This window comes from Bacillus rossius, chromosome 1 (assembly GCF_032445375.1).
Source record: "Bacillus rossius redtenbacheri isolate Brsri chromosome 1, Brsri_v3, whole genome shotgun sequence".
In the NCBI taxonomy this organism is placed as follows: Eukaryota; Metazoa; Arthropoda; class Insecta; order Phasmatodea; family Bacillidae; genus Bacillus; species Bacillus rossius.
In genome coordinates this window covers 237460648-237473967 of record NC_086330.1, presented here as the reverse complement: position 1 = coordinate 237473967, position 13320 = coordinate 237460648, and the positions used below count along the sequence as shown (strand labels likewise).

At 34.5% G+C, this 13320-nt stretch overlaps 1 protein-coding gene across 3 annotated transcripts in view; it reads right to left on the bottom strand.

Moving 5' to 3' along the window:
• The window catches only part of LOC134527386 (integrin alpha-4-like), a 155716-nt gene that overhangs the window by 32537 nt on the left and 109859 nt on the right, over nucleotides 1-13320 (bottom strand). For all 3 annotated transcript variants that reach the window (XR_010074179.1, XM_063360034.1, XM_063360033.1), the window contains exons 17-19: nucleotides 11979-12142; nucleotides 10589-10658; nucleotides 6965-7078 (exon numbers count right to left, since the gene is read on the bottom strand). Coding sequence is in view for 2 of the 3 variants with exons in the window: in XM_063360034.1 (XP_063216104.1) it covers nucleotides 6965-7078; nucleotides 10589-10658; nucleotides 11979-12142 (348 nt within the window). In the remaining variant the exon portion in view is untranslated. The remainder of the gene's footprint in view (nucleotides 1-6964; nucleotides 7079-10588; nucleotides 10659-11978; nucleotides 12143-13320) is intronic.

Sequence of the window (13320 nt, the reverse complement as noted above, 5' to 3'; positions counted from 1 at the left end):
TTTCCTGCAAGTTTATTCAGATAGCTCTCTTGCATTTTGTGTTTCATCTCAAATTTTCTAAGCAGATATTTACTAAATATCATCCAATAGTGTTAAAGCATACACATGTGCCCATAATTAATATCACTTGTGTTATCTTTAACAGCTCAAAAATGTTGTTTAATAAATACATGGGGGATAATTTGTGGAAAAAAAATATGCAAAAGTGCTAGTGAAATAAATTTACAAGAAAATTACTGAAATAAATAAATAATACCAATGAAAAAAAATAAATAAATAACCAACTTGACATGTGGGACCGACCCTTAAGCACCATTTTCTGGAGTGCATTTCTCCTGATATTTATATCATATTTGAGAGGCTATGTCGTAACAGGCCTTCGCCAATCATGAACACTGCAGACAGAAAAACAAGTTTTGAATCTCCATTTCATTACTACATCTCTTCTTCCATACCTGTCATTAATCATGCACATAGCTATTTCAGGCTGAGCATGACCAAAAGTAGCACAATGTGTCCACATTCAAATGATTACTCAAAATCATGTAGGGGATCAAAACCATTAAGTTTCTAATAAATCACAACACTGTTTCTACCCAAGACAGAATTGATATAAAATCAAATTTATTATTTTTGGTTACATTCTAAAACAGTCAAAAACAATCTTTCCAGAAATGTTTGAGAAAATTGAAAACATTCATAAACTATACTTTATCTCTTCTACTAACAAAACAAACTAAATTTGGATAGGCTCTGTGTGATTGTGTGATTCATAGACAACTGTACTGCACAGTTGACTGGCACGTGACACGGACTCTTACAGCTGTGTTACCCAAATGCCAGGCCGCCAAACATTTCCCACTAAACCTTAAACTATAATCAGGGTAAAAAAAAAGGTAAAAAAAAGGTCAAATTAATTTTTTCCTGTGTTTTTTTTAACATGTATTTTAAAATGGTTTTATTCTGAGCTTGTAGAACAGAACCAATTTAACTGATATGAATCATGTTTCTTTGTTACATTTCACTGTTTCACTACCTGCAAGTTTTTTTAATACATTTACATAAATGCAAAATACACTGGCAGTCACGTGGGCCGCTGGGTTCTCAAGGTTGGGAACCACTGTCTTTACACATGGTAGTGTGATAACACAACACAGGTTCCAAAACTATCACATATTATGATATTAGTACTCATGTCAATTTAAACATATTGATACCTCACAAATGCTAATCTGAGAATGATCTCCAAAAAAAAAAATTTTAATCTAATTTTTTTTTAACAAATCAAGCAGTTTTCCTAAATCACAGACTTAAAAGGATGCACACCTTTATTTTTAACTTAAGTACTGAAGTGGAAATGATATTACCAACCAGAGATCCAAAAATGTGATTTTTTAAAACTTATTAAAACAAATTTTTACATGGTTATCAGGAAATATTCTTTAAGAAATGTCATTCAAAATTTTTATTTGGGTGTCAGTAACATCTTTCATATTGACTTTGTAAAATATTCACTAAGTAAACTTTTGACCCAAGGAATTAACTCACAAAATTAACACATTTGATAATTACTTGCACTTGATTTAATGATTTCAGTTTAGTTTATCAATTTATCATGTTAAAATCCAAGTTTGAACAGAGAGTAAACTCTCTGTTCTACAGGCCTTCATGGTTTCTGGGAAAAGGAGCTGTTTTGACTGAACAGCACAGACAATAATCTTGATGAAACGACCTACCCCGGCCGTGCGGAAATAAGGACTGACTGATGATTGCTGGCACTGCAGGAGCTGCCATAGCTAGTATTGTGGGAAAATCAGATTTACACAATCTTTTCCTATATACACGGTGTCTCAGGGTCACATTTATATATACTCACAAGTCCAAACAGGGTACCTATTATTAGATATATAATATATTTTTAATGTCATTAAATTCATACCCATTTACATCGACCTCGGTTATCACTCGCCAAATGGCCGAGATCCATTAGTCTAAGGGTAAGGAGCGGCTGCCCCGAACACCGCCGAAAGTTCCGAGCGAGACGAGTCAAAACTATGGTAGGTTAGACTCGATTACACTCCTTATACATGAGCGAGTACATTCACGCAAATACAGAACTTGCGAAAACAAACCACATGACAATGGCTATAAAAATACCGATCTGAGACCATCATGAAACAAGCAAGATGAAAGTTCGCCCGCGCATGGGCATAAATAAGCTCACAAAAATAAATAGAACATCTCTACATTAGCCAAGTTAATTAGTACAAGTTAATTTAATTCTCTCTATTACACATTAAACACTATGCACAACTCTATACACATTAAACCTAACCAAGAAGCACGATAAATTCGACACCTCGCTTCTCGTTCGGTCGTGAATCATTAACCTGACAAGAAACCCAGATACAAAGAAAACTAATTATAGGTCAAAACGGGCGTTCAAAAACGAAGGGAACAAGGCACTGGAAAAGCAGACACTGGCATGGTTGGCGGAAACAAGATTAAAATCATTAACCATTGAAATCGTAGAATGCCAAAATGAATTTTGAGGGGAAAGGCCGAGAGGGAATTTCATCACAAAGGCCAGCAAGAAACACTACGATACAGACATGTTCAACTGACACACCTCCTACACTCCATCGCAAACAGTTGTTATCACTTGCCAACCCTACCTTTGTCCTGCCTCCGAGCAAACACTCACGACCAAACCAGACAGAGAAGTGCCGTCAACCCCGCCGAACAGCTACAGCACTCTTCTGGAGGGGAGGCAAGAAGGGGAAAGAGGGGAGGAGCAAGGAGGGGCGGAACAGAGGGGGGAGGGAAAGGAGGGGAGGGCCGTCCAGCACGAACAGCGCTAGCTGTCCGCTGCAATATGGACTAATTTTTACCAGTCTCATAACCTCAAAATAAATTTTTCACTTAGTGTCTAGTTCAAAATTTTCTAGAATGACAATTATTTTTTTAAAAATTTAAATACAATTTATTTTAATAGACTATTTTTTTTGCAAGAAAAATGTATTTATGACTTCCCTTTTACTAAAAAAAAAAAAAAAAGTTGTCTGTAAAGTAGGTTTACGGACGACAGCTTAACGTGACAACGTCATAACAAAACATTGATGAAATTATTGCATACTTTTATGAATAAAATTGAATAATTTTTATTGAATTATCACTATTTTGTATGGATACAAAGAAGGAGTGAAATGAAATCTACAATTTAATGGATAAATTTATTTTTATTTGCACTCATTAATTCAAATATGTTTATTACTTTACGAAAATATTATTTTAACTATAACTTTTATACATGTTTGCTATTTAACTTATTCCAATCTTTGTTATTCTGTTAAGGATAGGACGATGATAGGAAAAGTAGGAAACGAATGGGAGTGTTTCAAGTTTAATGTGCCTCGAAAAAGTCAAATCGATGGTTGTTCCAATCGAGTGGAAGAGAGATAAATGCGGCGCAAGCGTACAATGAGTGTAACGGGACAAACCGTAATGGGACAATGTGCGTAACGGGACAATGAGTCATCCTTTTTCGTGCGTGCAGCCCGCATTCATCGATTTAATAGACGTTTTCACGTAAAAAACAAACCCTATTTACTGCATTCCACATACATTTTCAATAGCATGTTGCTGTAAAAACAAAGGATTTATTCAAATTTAGCAAATTATTTCAGGTTGATTACCCATTCTACGTGGCCTTATCTATCCACAAAACAAACGAGTGCAGTGACATAGGAAGCGAATGCAAGGCTGTGGCACATGACGGAGAGAGGCTTACCCTACCTCCGACGGCATGGCTGCTTGCAAACTCGATTGATATTGCTTGCCTGGTGGCTAATGACCATAAGAAGAATATCAACATTTGTTATTGTCTTAAGAGCCCAAACTACCGCAAATTACATGATGCATAGTTCATGTACATTATCTCAATGCTGTGCATGACAGTTGATGCACTGTTGCCAAGTGCCCGGCAATGCTTCACAGAGAAAGATCTGATTTTAATATGTGAAGGAGCTATAGGTAGTCATAAGTGTCAGTTACTCGTGAACATTTAATGCAAACATGTTATGACGTTATGATTGGTGAAACTGTGCATACCTGCGAACACACGTGTAAACAACAGAGACAATGCATAAACATATGCACCAATGCAATAGAATTAATATTTTCAGCTAGTGGAATAGAAATAAATACTTGCTAAAAGAAAACAAGAATACTTTGTGCAATTTCTGTTCACTGGTACTAGTTCACACTATACGAGACACGAACTGATAACTTCAGCACCTCCCACTTCCCGACCATGAATGCACCGCCACATTCCTGAACATGTGAACAGTGAGATTTGTCTCGTTCTCCGCACACTAGAAGTCCAGCATCATTATTCGCACACTTCAAAAATACGAAAAATCAACAGAAATGTTGGGTAAATGTAAAGAGTTTGGCAGAAACGGAGCAGGATGCTTAACACAGACATGGGGAGTGGCTGCAGTGCTGTCACTGCAATGCAATGCAGGAATGCAGGTAGCTGGTGGAACATTTGCCTCAAAAGGGTGAACTGCTAGATCTCGTGGTCCAGCCACTCTGCTACCAACCAGCGATCTTGGTGGATAAAATGTGCTGCAGTACAGTATTCAGAATACATAGTGCCCAAATTAATACAAGGTTACTTTTAGACAGATTTTCTTACAATTTTCAATTTTTGTAAACAAATACTTTTATAGATCTCCAAAAAAATGTTGTAACATTGTAACAAAGTAAGAAATTTACTGAAGTTTAATAGTTATTATTAAAAAAAATAATTATATTTCATGCAAAATTACATTTTAATTTTAGTCTCCCGAAATTTCAAAATACATATTGTATTCATTTTTTTTGTGGAAAGACAAAATCTTAATTTATATAACTCTTTGAATATGGAAAGCCATACAAAAGTTTTTTTCTATAAGATATCTGGGTAAGTAACTAATGAATAGGCTTCCTTTTAAATTAAATTTTTTTTAAATATTTTAATAAAGAAAAAGAGTTTCTACAATTCTGTGAAAAAATTACATTTACCGTATTAGCCCGAATATAAGGCGACCCCGAATATAAGGCGACCTGCAGTTTCAGGAGGCCAAACAAATGTAAAAATAATTTTGGTAGAAATTAATGTAAAAATTCATTAGAAATACATTTTGTGTTGATAAATTCTTTTTGCATTTATGTATAACAATTAATTTATATTTATCACATTACATACTTATTTAAAAAAAGTTTTAATGGCCTACCCTAAAAGTCAAAAGAAAACAATTAGAAAATATTTACATTTTTAAGTATTACACTATAAATTATTTTGTATGTTCACTCTAATGCAGCTGCATCATTGTCATCTTCAGAGCTGTTTATTTGTCTAGAGCTCGTTCTCCGCCGTTTCACCGATGTGTGATCGTTCATTTTTCACAGTTTACTGTATCTACGAATTTAAAATTTTTACAATGGCTATTAATCACACTTAAAATACAGCATTTAACTTTCCGTTTCACTTAAGCTACGTATTACTATTTAGTATTGTGTGTTAAACGTAACAAAGCAAACAAAGAATGCAGCTTGTCGGAACAAAACAAGTGGCTAGCTGCCATGGGGAAGCATACGGCCATGAATAACTTCGGTGACGTTACCGCGAATATTTGTCCATATTACTCTCTGACAGAGTCTCTGTCCTATGAATTTTAAAGAATAATCTATGATAATTATGTTGCTTGAAAGGTTTTTGTGGATTACTGTGAAATTATTAAAATAGCTTTTGAAGCAACGTACCCAATTCCTGTAAATATGGCGTATTCGTGCGTGTTCGGCAATGTTCGTTTTACAACAAAGAAATATTGTGGAAAGACAGTTGGCAGCTGTGAATTTCCAAACATTTCATCCGAAATGTTCTTTGTAAATGTAAACAATCGTTCTGAAAATAGCTGTGATATTTTAGTACAAATATTTCTGTTAAAAATCTGAAAATAAATTACCGTAAATGTTGACACGCGATTGTACACAAAGTACAAATATGAATTTTGTAATAAAAGGTTGCCATTTTAAGATGCTTCAACACTCACATTTTCACTCAAGAACAAATATTTTAATTTTCAACTTTAAACAATTATGAATTACTGCAATATTGGGTGGATTTATCGTTTTCCCCGTGTGAGGTAACAAAGTTTTAGTTAATATAAAAAATCGTGAACATTTTGTTTAACAATTTTTCTACTGTAGCTTTCAGCTTGGAACTAATGTTAGCGGTTCTGACGTCTTGGGTGCAAAAATAAGGCGACTTCCAATTTTCGAATCTCTCGTTTATGTAAAAATGGTCGCCTTATATTCGGACCAATACAGTACTAATAAAACTTCAACAAAGATCTTTTTCACTATTACAATGACTCATTTTCTTAAAGAAATGTCATATTCAGTATTCACAAACCTCATACTACTAACAATAATCTGTTGAATGTAAATCAAATGTTTTGTTAATGGTAAAATGTTTTTTGAACTGAATACAACTTGCAATCAAGGTAAAGTAAATAAGAAATATTTTTTGGTTGAATAGTATAGTATCTATGTAAGATATTTATTGTGTGTGTGCTGAAATTAATATCAGTATAACTGAAGAATCTGTATGTAGATTGTGTGTGCAGATTGTGTGTAGATTGTGTGTGTAGATTGTGTGTGTAGATTGTGTGTAGATTGTGTGTGTAGTGAGTGTAGATTGTGTGTGTAGTGAGTGTAGATTGTGTGTGTAGTGAGTGTAGATTGTGTGTGTAGATTGTGCCGATTGTGTGTGTGTGTGCGTGTGTGCGTTCGTGCGTGTGTTCATGCGTGTGGAGACTAGATATATGTTATTTACTGTATTTAATTAACAAAGTGAATACTTTACATTAGGAAGACTGCTCATCACTCTGAAAGACATACTAGGAGGAGAACTCACCAAAACAACATCAACGCTCACTACACTGACGCTCTTCTCCCCAATGACGGCCATAGTCGGCACCAGGATTTCCAGATCCACTTCTGCCATTGGACTAGGGCCACCGCTCCTGACCTAAGGACAGACACTGGTTGATAATGACACACTTTGTTCACGCTGCAGTGTGATGCTGCCTGAGTGTAATACAGCACACATGCTACATGTGTGGTCACTAGCCATCCCCTCCCCTTGTACAGTCCACTGCTTTATCCCAGGCTCAAAAGCAGGATGTTTCAAGGTAAATTTTATTTGGGCACTCATAACTGCTGCCCCACCTCATATTCTCCCTTCACTTCCCCAACCTAGCAGAAATGAAGTGGTGTAAAGAAGTGGTAAGACAAAAGCTCATACTCCAGGTAATCAGAGGTCAAAACTTTACCCAACCCTCCTGATATCAGTCTTCCACATTTTCCCCACATCACTTCAGGCACACAATTGGATGGATCCTTACTAAAGGCCATTGGCCCATTGCCGATGTCTTCTCCAATATACTCGTCCTGCATTGCTGTGTGTTATACAATCTGTAAGTGTCTCGCTATTAATGAGACTTTTTCCATGCACATCCATCCTTACTGAAGGCCATGGAGGTTGTCTTCTCCAGATATTCTCGTCCCGCATTCTGTGTGCTTTTCCATCTGTAATGATTTCACTGTCTCAAGATTTTTACTACAAGGCACACCCCTCCTTACTGAAGGTCATGGCAGATGTCTTCTAAAATATTCTCGTCCTGTGTTGCTGTATGATATACCAACTGTAATAGTACTCTCTTTATCAACGAGGCATTTACTCCAAGGCACAGCTATCTTTATTGAAGGCCAAGGCCGATGTCTTCGCTAATAGTCTCGTCCTGCATTGCTGTGTGTTACACTATCTGTAATGGCCTCACTTTCCCAAAATGTTTAATACCAGACACAACCATCATTAATCACTAGGGACCCCAGAAAATGGTAAATAAAACTGGCTCATTTCGGTGTAAAAAAATGACAAAAGCGGTGCAAAAAATCGGTGTAAAAATAAGCAAGCGGTGCAAAAAATCTGTGTAAAAATAAGCAATCGGTAGAGACCCCAAAAAACAAAAAAGGTGAAAAAATTATGCCATTGGCGGTGTAAAAAAAACCTCATAGCAGATAGGCACTACAAAGTAGCAGACTCTGCCTTACATCGGCCCACTTTGTCTGTCGTTTCATCACACAAGAATACAATCTGTTTGTCTTCTACAGCGTGCCTTACTGCTTCCTTATTTGCCTGGCCAAATTTTGGGACATAAGTTTCTCTAAGAGTGTTGGCTGATGGCAAATCCCCTGCACCTTTAATGTATACATAACTTACAATATACTTATAAATAGGTAGCATTTATAAGGTTATCGCTGAAAATATTAATGGGCTAATTTACTCAAAACAATTCTAAGCCAGACCTAAGCTAACCTTTTCAAGATTACTGCTGGATTACAGAGTCAAACCATCAATCAATCAGTCAAAAATATCTTGTAGTGTGCTCACCATTTCACAATGCAATCCATTCTATTTATGTGTTTGTTAATCTGAGGTATTTGCATATTTATTTGAAGTGAAGGAAAGTTGGGCCTAAAGGTAAGTTAATTGATAATATTGTAGGCCTACATATGCTTATGAACTTTTATTAGAGGGGGAAAACATTTCTAAATAAATAAGGCTAACCTTCAACATGGGTGTTAAACCATTCCCTCATAGCTGGATGATCAGCTTTTTCTAAAGGAATGTTAACCTACAGCATAATATTAACAAATTCAGAAACAAATTCTTGTTTTCAGCACTTTCAAGCTTGTTTGCTTTATTCACGCTGTTGCCTATCGAGATTTGTTTAGACACTGTAGAATTTTCTTGACAAAATAATTGTCTTTTCTGTTTTGTTTTGTGTGTGTCATTTGCCACATGCTTTTTGCACGTGTGTGTGTCCAATCAACCCGCACATTGCAGAACTTGCACATCATAATTTTGTCCCGCTGATCAAAAATATAAAATCCATCCGATTTCATCTCTCTTTCGCGATCAAACATTGTCGAAGTTTTCGGCATCTTAGCCATAATTTCAATTGTATCACTAAACTTACAAAATGTAGACGTATTTGTAAACACTCATAGATATATGCACGAAAAAATGACTGCCATCTTAGCTCCATGCGATTAAATTAGATTAGAAAAATCGACACCAGTGCGCCTTGCGGCAGAAACGACCATTATTCAAACCACGAAAACTGTGGACAGTCAATTTTGTTATGTTGGTAGTGCGCACATATCGATTGTTGATATTTGTTACATTTTGTTTTCATTTGCGATGGCAATATTTACTGCTTGTAAACAGAGTAATAAAAATACGTGGATTTCAGTAACGTGTCAAAACGAAGATAATATCACGGCACTAGTCTTTCAGTCTATGTTTATTTCACGCTTATGTTTATGATGGCGTAAATAAATAGAACTTGCGACTTAAGGACATTATTTTGTGCGAAAAAGCGTGGATTTCGCGCGAAAATGCGTGAATTTCGTGCGAAAATTCGTGAATTTCGCGAATATGTCGAAATCATAGGAAAGTCGCAAAATTCGTTTCAAGTATCAAATTTTCGCGTTATTTCGTGAATTTCGTGCTTCACCATTTTTCGGGGTCTCTATTAATCACAATCATGCATACAATTCAACATGTTCAATACAAATGTTATGAAGTTTACACCAGAGACTAAACTCTACCAAATAATTAACACCACTTCTATACAGTAACGAGATAAAACATCCCTCAAATAATTTAAAAGTAACACAGGTTTGCAAACCACTAATTGAGTAAAAAGCTAAATACGTTTTAAGTATTGATATTTATATTAGATGCTTTGCAAAAGATTTACCTTCTTATCACAAGAGGTACATGATCGTGATTTATTGTATGAAATGCTGATTAAGACATCCTTAAGTTTATTTTTTTTCATTATAAATACATAACACTCCATAGTTCCATAACTGGATGTTTGAATCGGTAATAATAATCAATGAAATTTGCAATACTTGGCAATACTGAGTTTAACCAAACTAAAACAAGAAAAAAAAACCAAACTCAAATCTAGTTATTTTTTCACATGTTAAACATAGTAAATTGAAAGAATCTGTGAATTTTTCTTCGATACACTTACATTTGCAATATTTTCAAATTTATAATAAGATAGTATAGAACTATTAATGGATGTATCATACTCATCACAGGGGCTATTCACTGACCTGTTAGATGACCTGTGCAAAGAATATTCAGGATTATCAATATGTATATCACCTACACAACTCTTTAATAGCACTACAGTCAATGACATTGAACACATGTTAAGATTTAAATCATGGAATGTACTAATTTATAATAGACATAGTTCTGCACACAGTTCTTCTATGCCCCTTTTACGGTGCTCCTATAGAGTGGGGTGATGTCACATAAATAGAGTAATACAGAAAATTTGGGTACAATCAAGGAAAGTGTGAAAACAGGAGGTACTGATGTCTTTTTCTCAGTGGAGTTTGATATAAGGGCAATTTTCTTCAATATACTTAAGTTAGTTTGTGTGTTAGTTACCTCATAGACGTGTGCAAGCATCATGTCATCAGACTGTTGGCTGAAGTACAGTGTGGTTGGCTTGGATCTCCTGGAAAATTATTTCACAAGACATTAAAATTACTTATTTTATCACTGTATAAGGTAAAAATAGTAAGAAAATTATCTTCTACTGAAATTTCTGCACAAATCTGTGCGCTACAGAGTAGCTTGATTGCAAGAGTGTGAAGGTCCATAATGAAGCAAACTACACTAACAAACCAACTGTGAATAAAATTTAAATACAGTACATCATTAGCAGTTTAAATATATTACCTTCCTAAAAACTACACATATCATTTTATGAGTGGTACAATATGATAAAAAAAAAACTGTGTAAAATATATAAATATTTAATGTCCCAATCTCAGAAAGTGCAGTAAAATATTCAGTAAAAACAACATATACATACATGTGATAGGAACATGATTACTATTTAGTAGTCACTCACGTGAGACAATCAGTTGTTACAGACTGGAACCTGCTAGTAAACATCACATTGTAACACTGTATAAAAGCTTGGAAAGATATTGCAAGCTTCATCATGTCAAAAAATGAGGTAAATACCTCAAATTTTAAATTATATAGCAAGAAATGGAAGAAACTAAAGTTCCTGGGATTAATCCCCTTTAAATACATGTCATAGCCAGCAGTATACACTGCAGACAAGTACACATTCCTACCTGTAAGTAAAATGTGCCTGTTTCAAAGTAAAAATTTAAAAGTAAGAAAAAAAATAAAAAACATATAAACGTTTTAATTAATAACAATTCTATGGTCATAGTGTTATACAGTTTTGTTTTGACATACTTAATCTAAAATTTAAAAATTGAGGATTCGTAACTGGAATCAAAATTGATTTCAAATTATGCCAGGAATTCACTAGGGTTCATAATGAACTGTTAAAACAAAAAAATTGCACAGCCACAAATTGTAAATTCTACATTAGGCACCCAAAATTTTTTCATTAAAACATAAATCAAATACGGTACCTTAATGATATGTGCCAATCATGGAAATGAGTTTTATAGAAATTTGTTTTCTAAAGAATATTGACAGCTATAATTATAAATAATATACTAATTGCATATATAGTTACTTGTGATGTACACCCCTACTTGTGAAATACAAATTGTAAAAAAAAATAGTTTTTTTCCCCTTAAAAAACAATCTAATAAAAACCTTGATCATGAAAATAAGTAAGGTTGAAATAAGCTGGTTTGTGCACATACCTATAAAAACCTAGTTGAAGAATTTGTTTCATGAAACAACAGGGTGGTATTGGCATATCACTAACACTTATCTATTGTCAGTTAATATATGGGGCCACCATATGCTAAAAAAACAATGAAGTAAGCAAACATGGACATACCCTATGAGAATAGGCTCGGTGTCCAAGAAGAGCTTGAGGTTCAAGAGCGCTGTGTTGTTTAGAGGAGTCTGTTCATCCCCAGAGCTCCCCGCCGTTACGTTGAACACAATCACTCCTGAGCCGGCTGCCACCTTGCTCAAACCCAGTTCCAATACCACCGCCACCTGCAAACACTCTCCCATCAGCACATTGCAGGGGCTGGCTCGTCGCACACCTCTTCATGCAGTTCCATCACCACCGCAACCTGCACACACCCTTACCCTCTTCAAATTTCAAATTTGCATATAATTTGTCTTGTATGCTGAAAAATATATCATTTGTTGGGCTGTGTGAATACCAGTTTTCTAGTTTGAATCGAATATGAATATCAAATTTTAATAGTAAGAATGAAAAATACAATCCCAGTAAAAAAAATTTTTCACGTCATGTAATAACATCTGGAAAATTAGACAAATAATATTAAAGTGAGAGGTTGGTTAAGTCAGCTACAATAACTATAAGGAAAATGTTTTTTTAAGATTTTTAAATTATGAAATAATTTTTGTTTTAATTAAGCAGCTAACCTAACTTAACCTAACCAACAAATCTTTCATTTCAGTTCCAATTATCCTTACTTTCTACAACCTGCTACTCTGCATATAGATCCAGAAAATTTTCGCAAATCGCAAAATACCATGAAATCCAATGTAATCTATTTTAAGAAAAATGTTAATTTTTTTTATGCTGTTATTTCCAAATTAGTAATTTAATGAGCTCATATTTACATATTTAAACTCTAGTTATTCATGAGTTTTCGTTGTTAACGGCCACCAGATATATTTTATTTTAGTTCAGCAATATTATAAAAACCATTTTGGCTAATTTCATTGAAAATCTGAAACCATTATGTACATTTTTATATGTTTTTTAATCACATCTGCTTCATCATAGATATATACAGCAAGTAAGCTGATACTGTGTTGCATGGTTTTTAATCAATTGTGACTATCAATTTATATGACACTAAACTTATGGCGGTTACTTTTTTAATGGTCATTGCAATGGAGTGTCCATGTTTTGTGGTGTTGTAGTCCACGGTTGTTGAAGATTTTTTTCCTACTTATGGTGCATGTGCTGAATTGAATACAAATTTTTGGTTCAAGTTTGAAATCACTAATATGTAGTGTTTTGAATTGTTCACACAATGTTTCTGTTACTGTTTAGCAAGACAGCATGTTTAAAACATTGCTTATTGTTAATGTTTTTGATTACAAAGTCCCATTAAAACAACAAAAAAGGGGTATTTATATTGCAAAAATAACTTAACCTCAACAGTGAACATTGGTATAAGACAAACTCACAA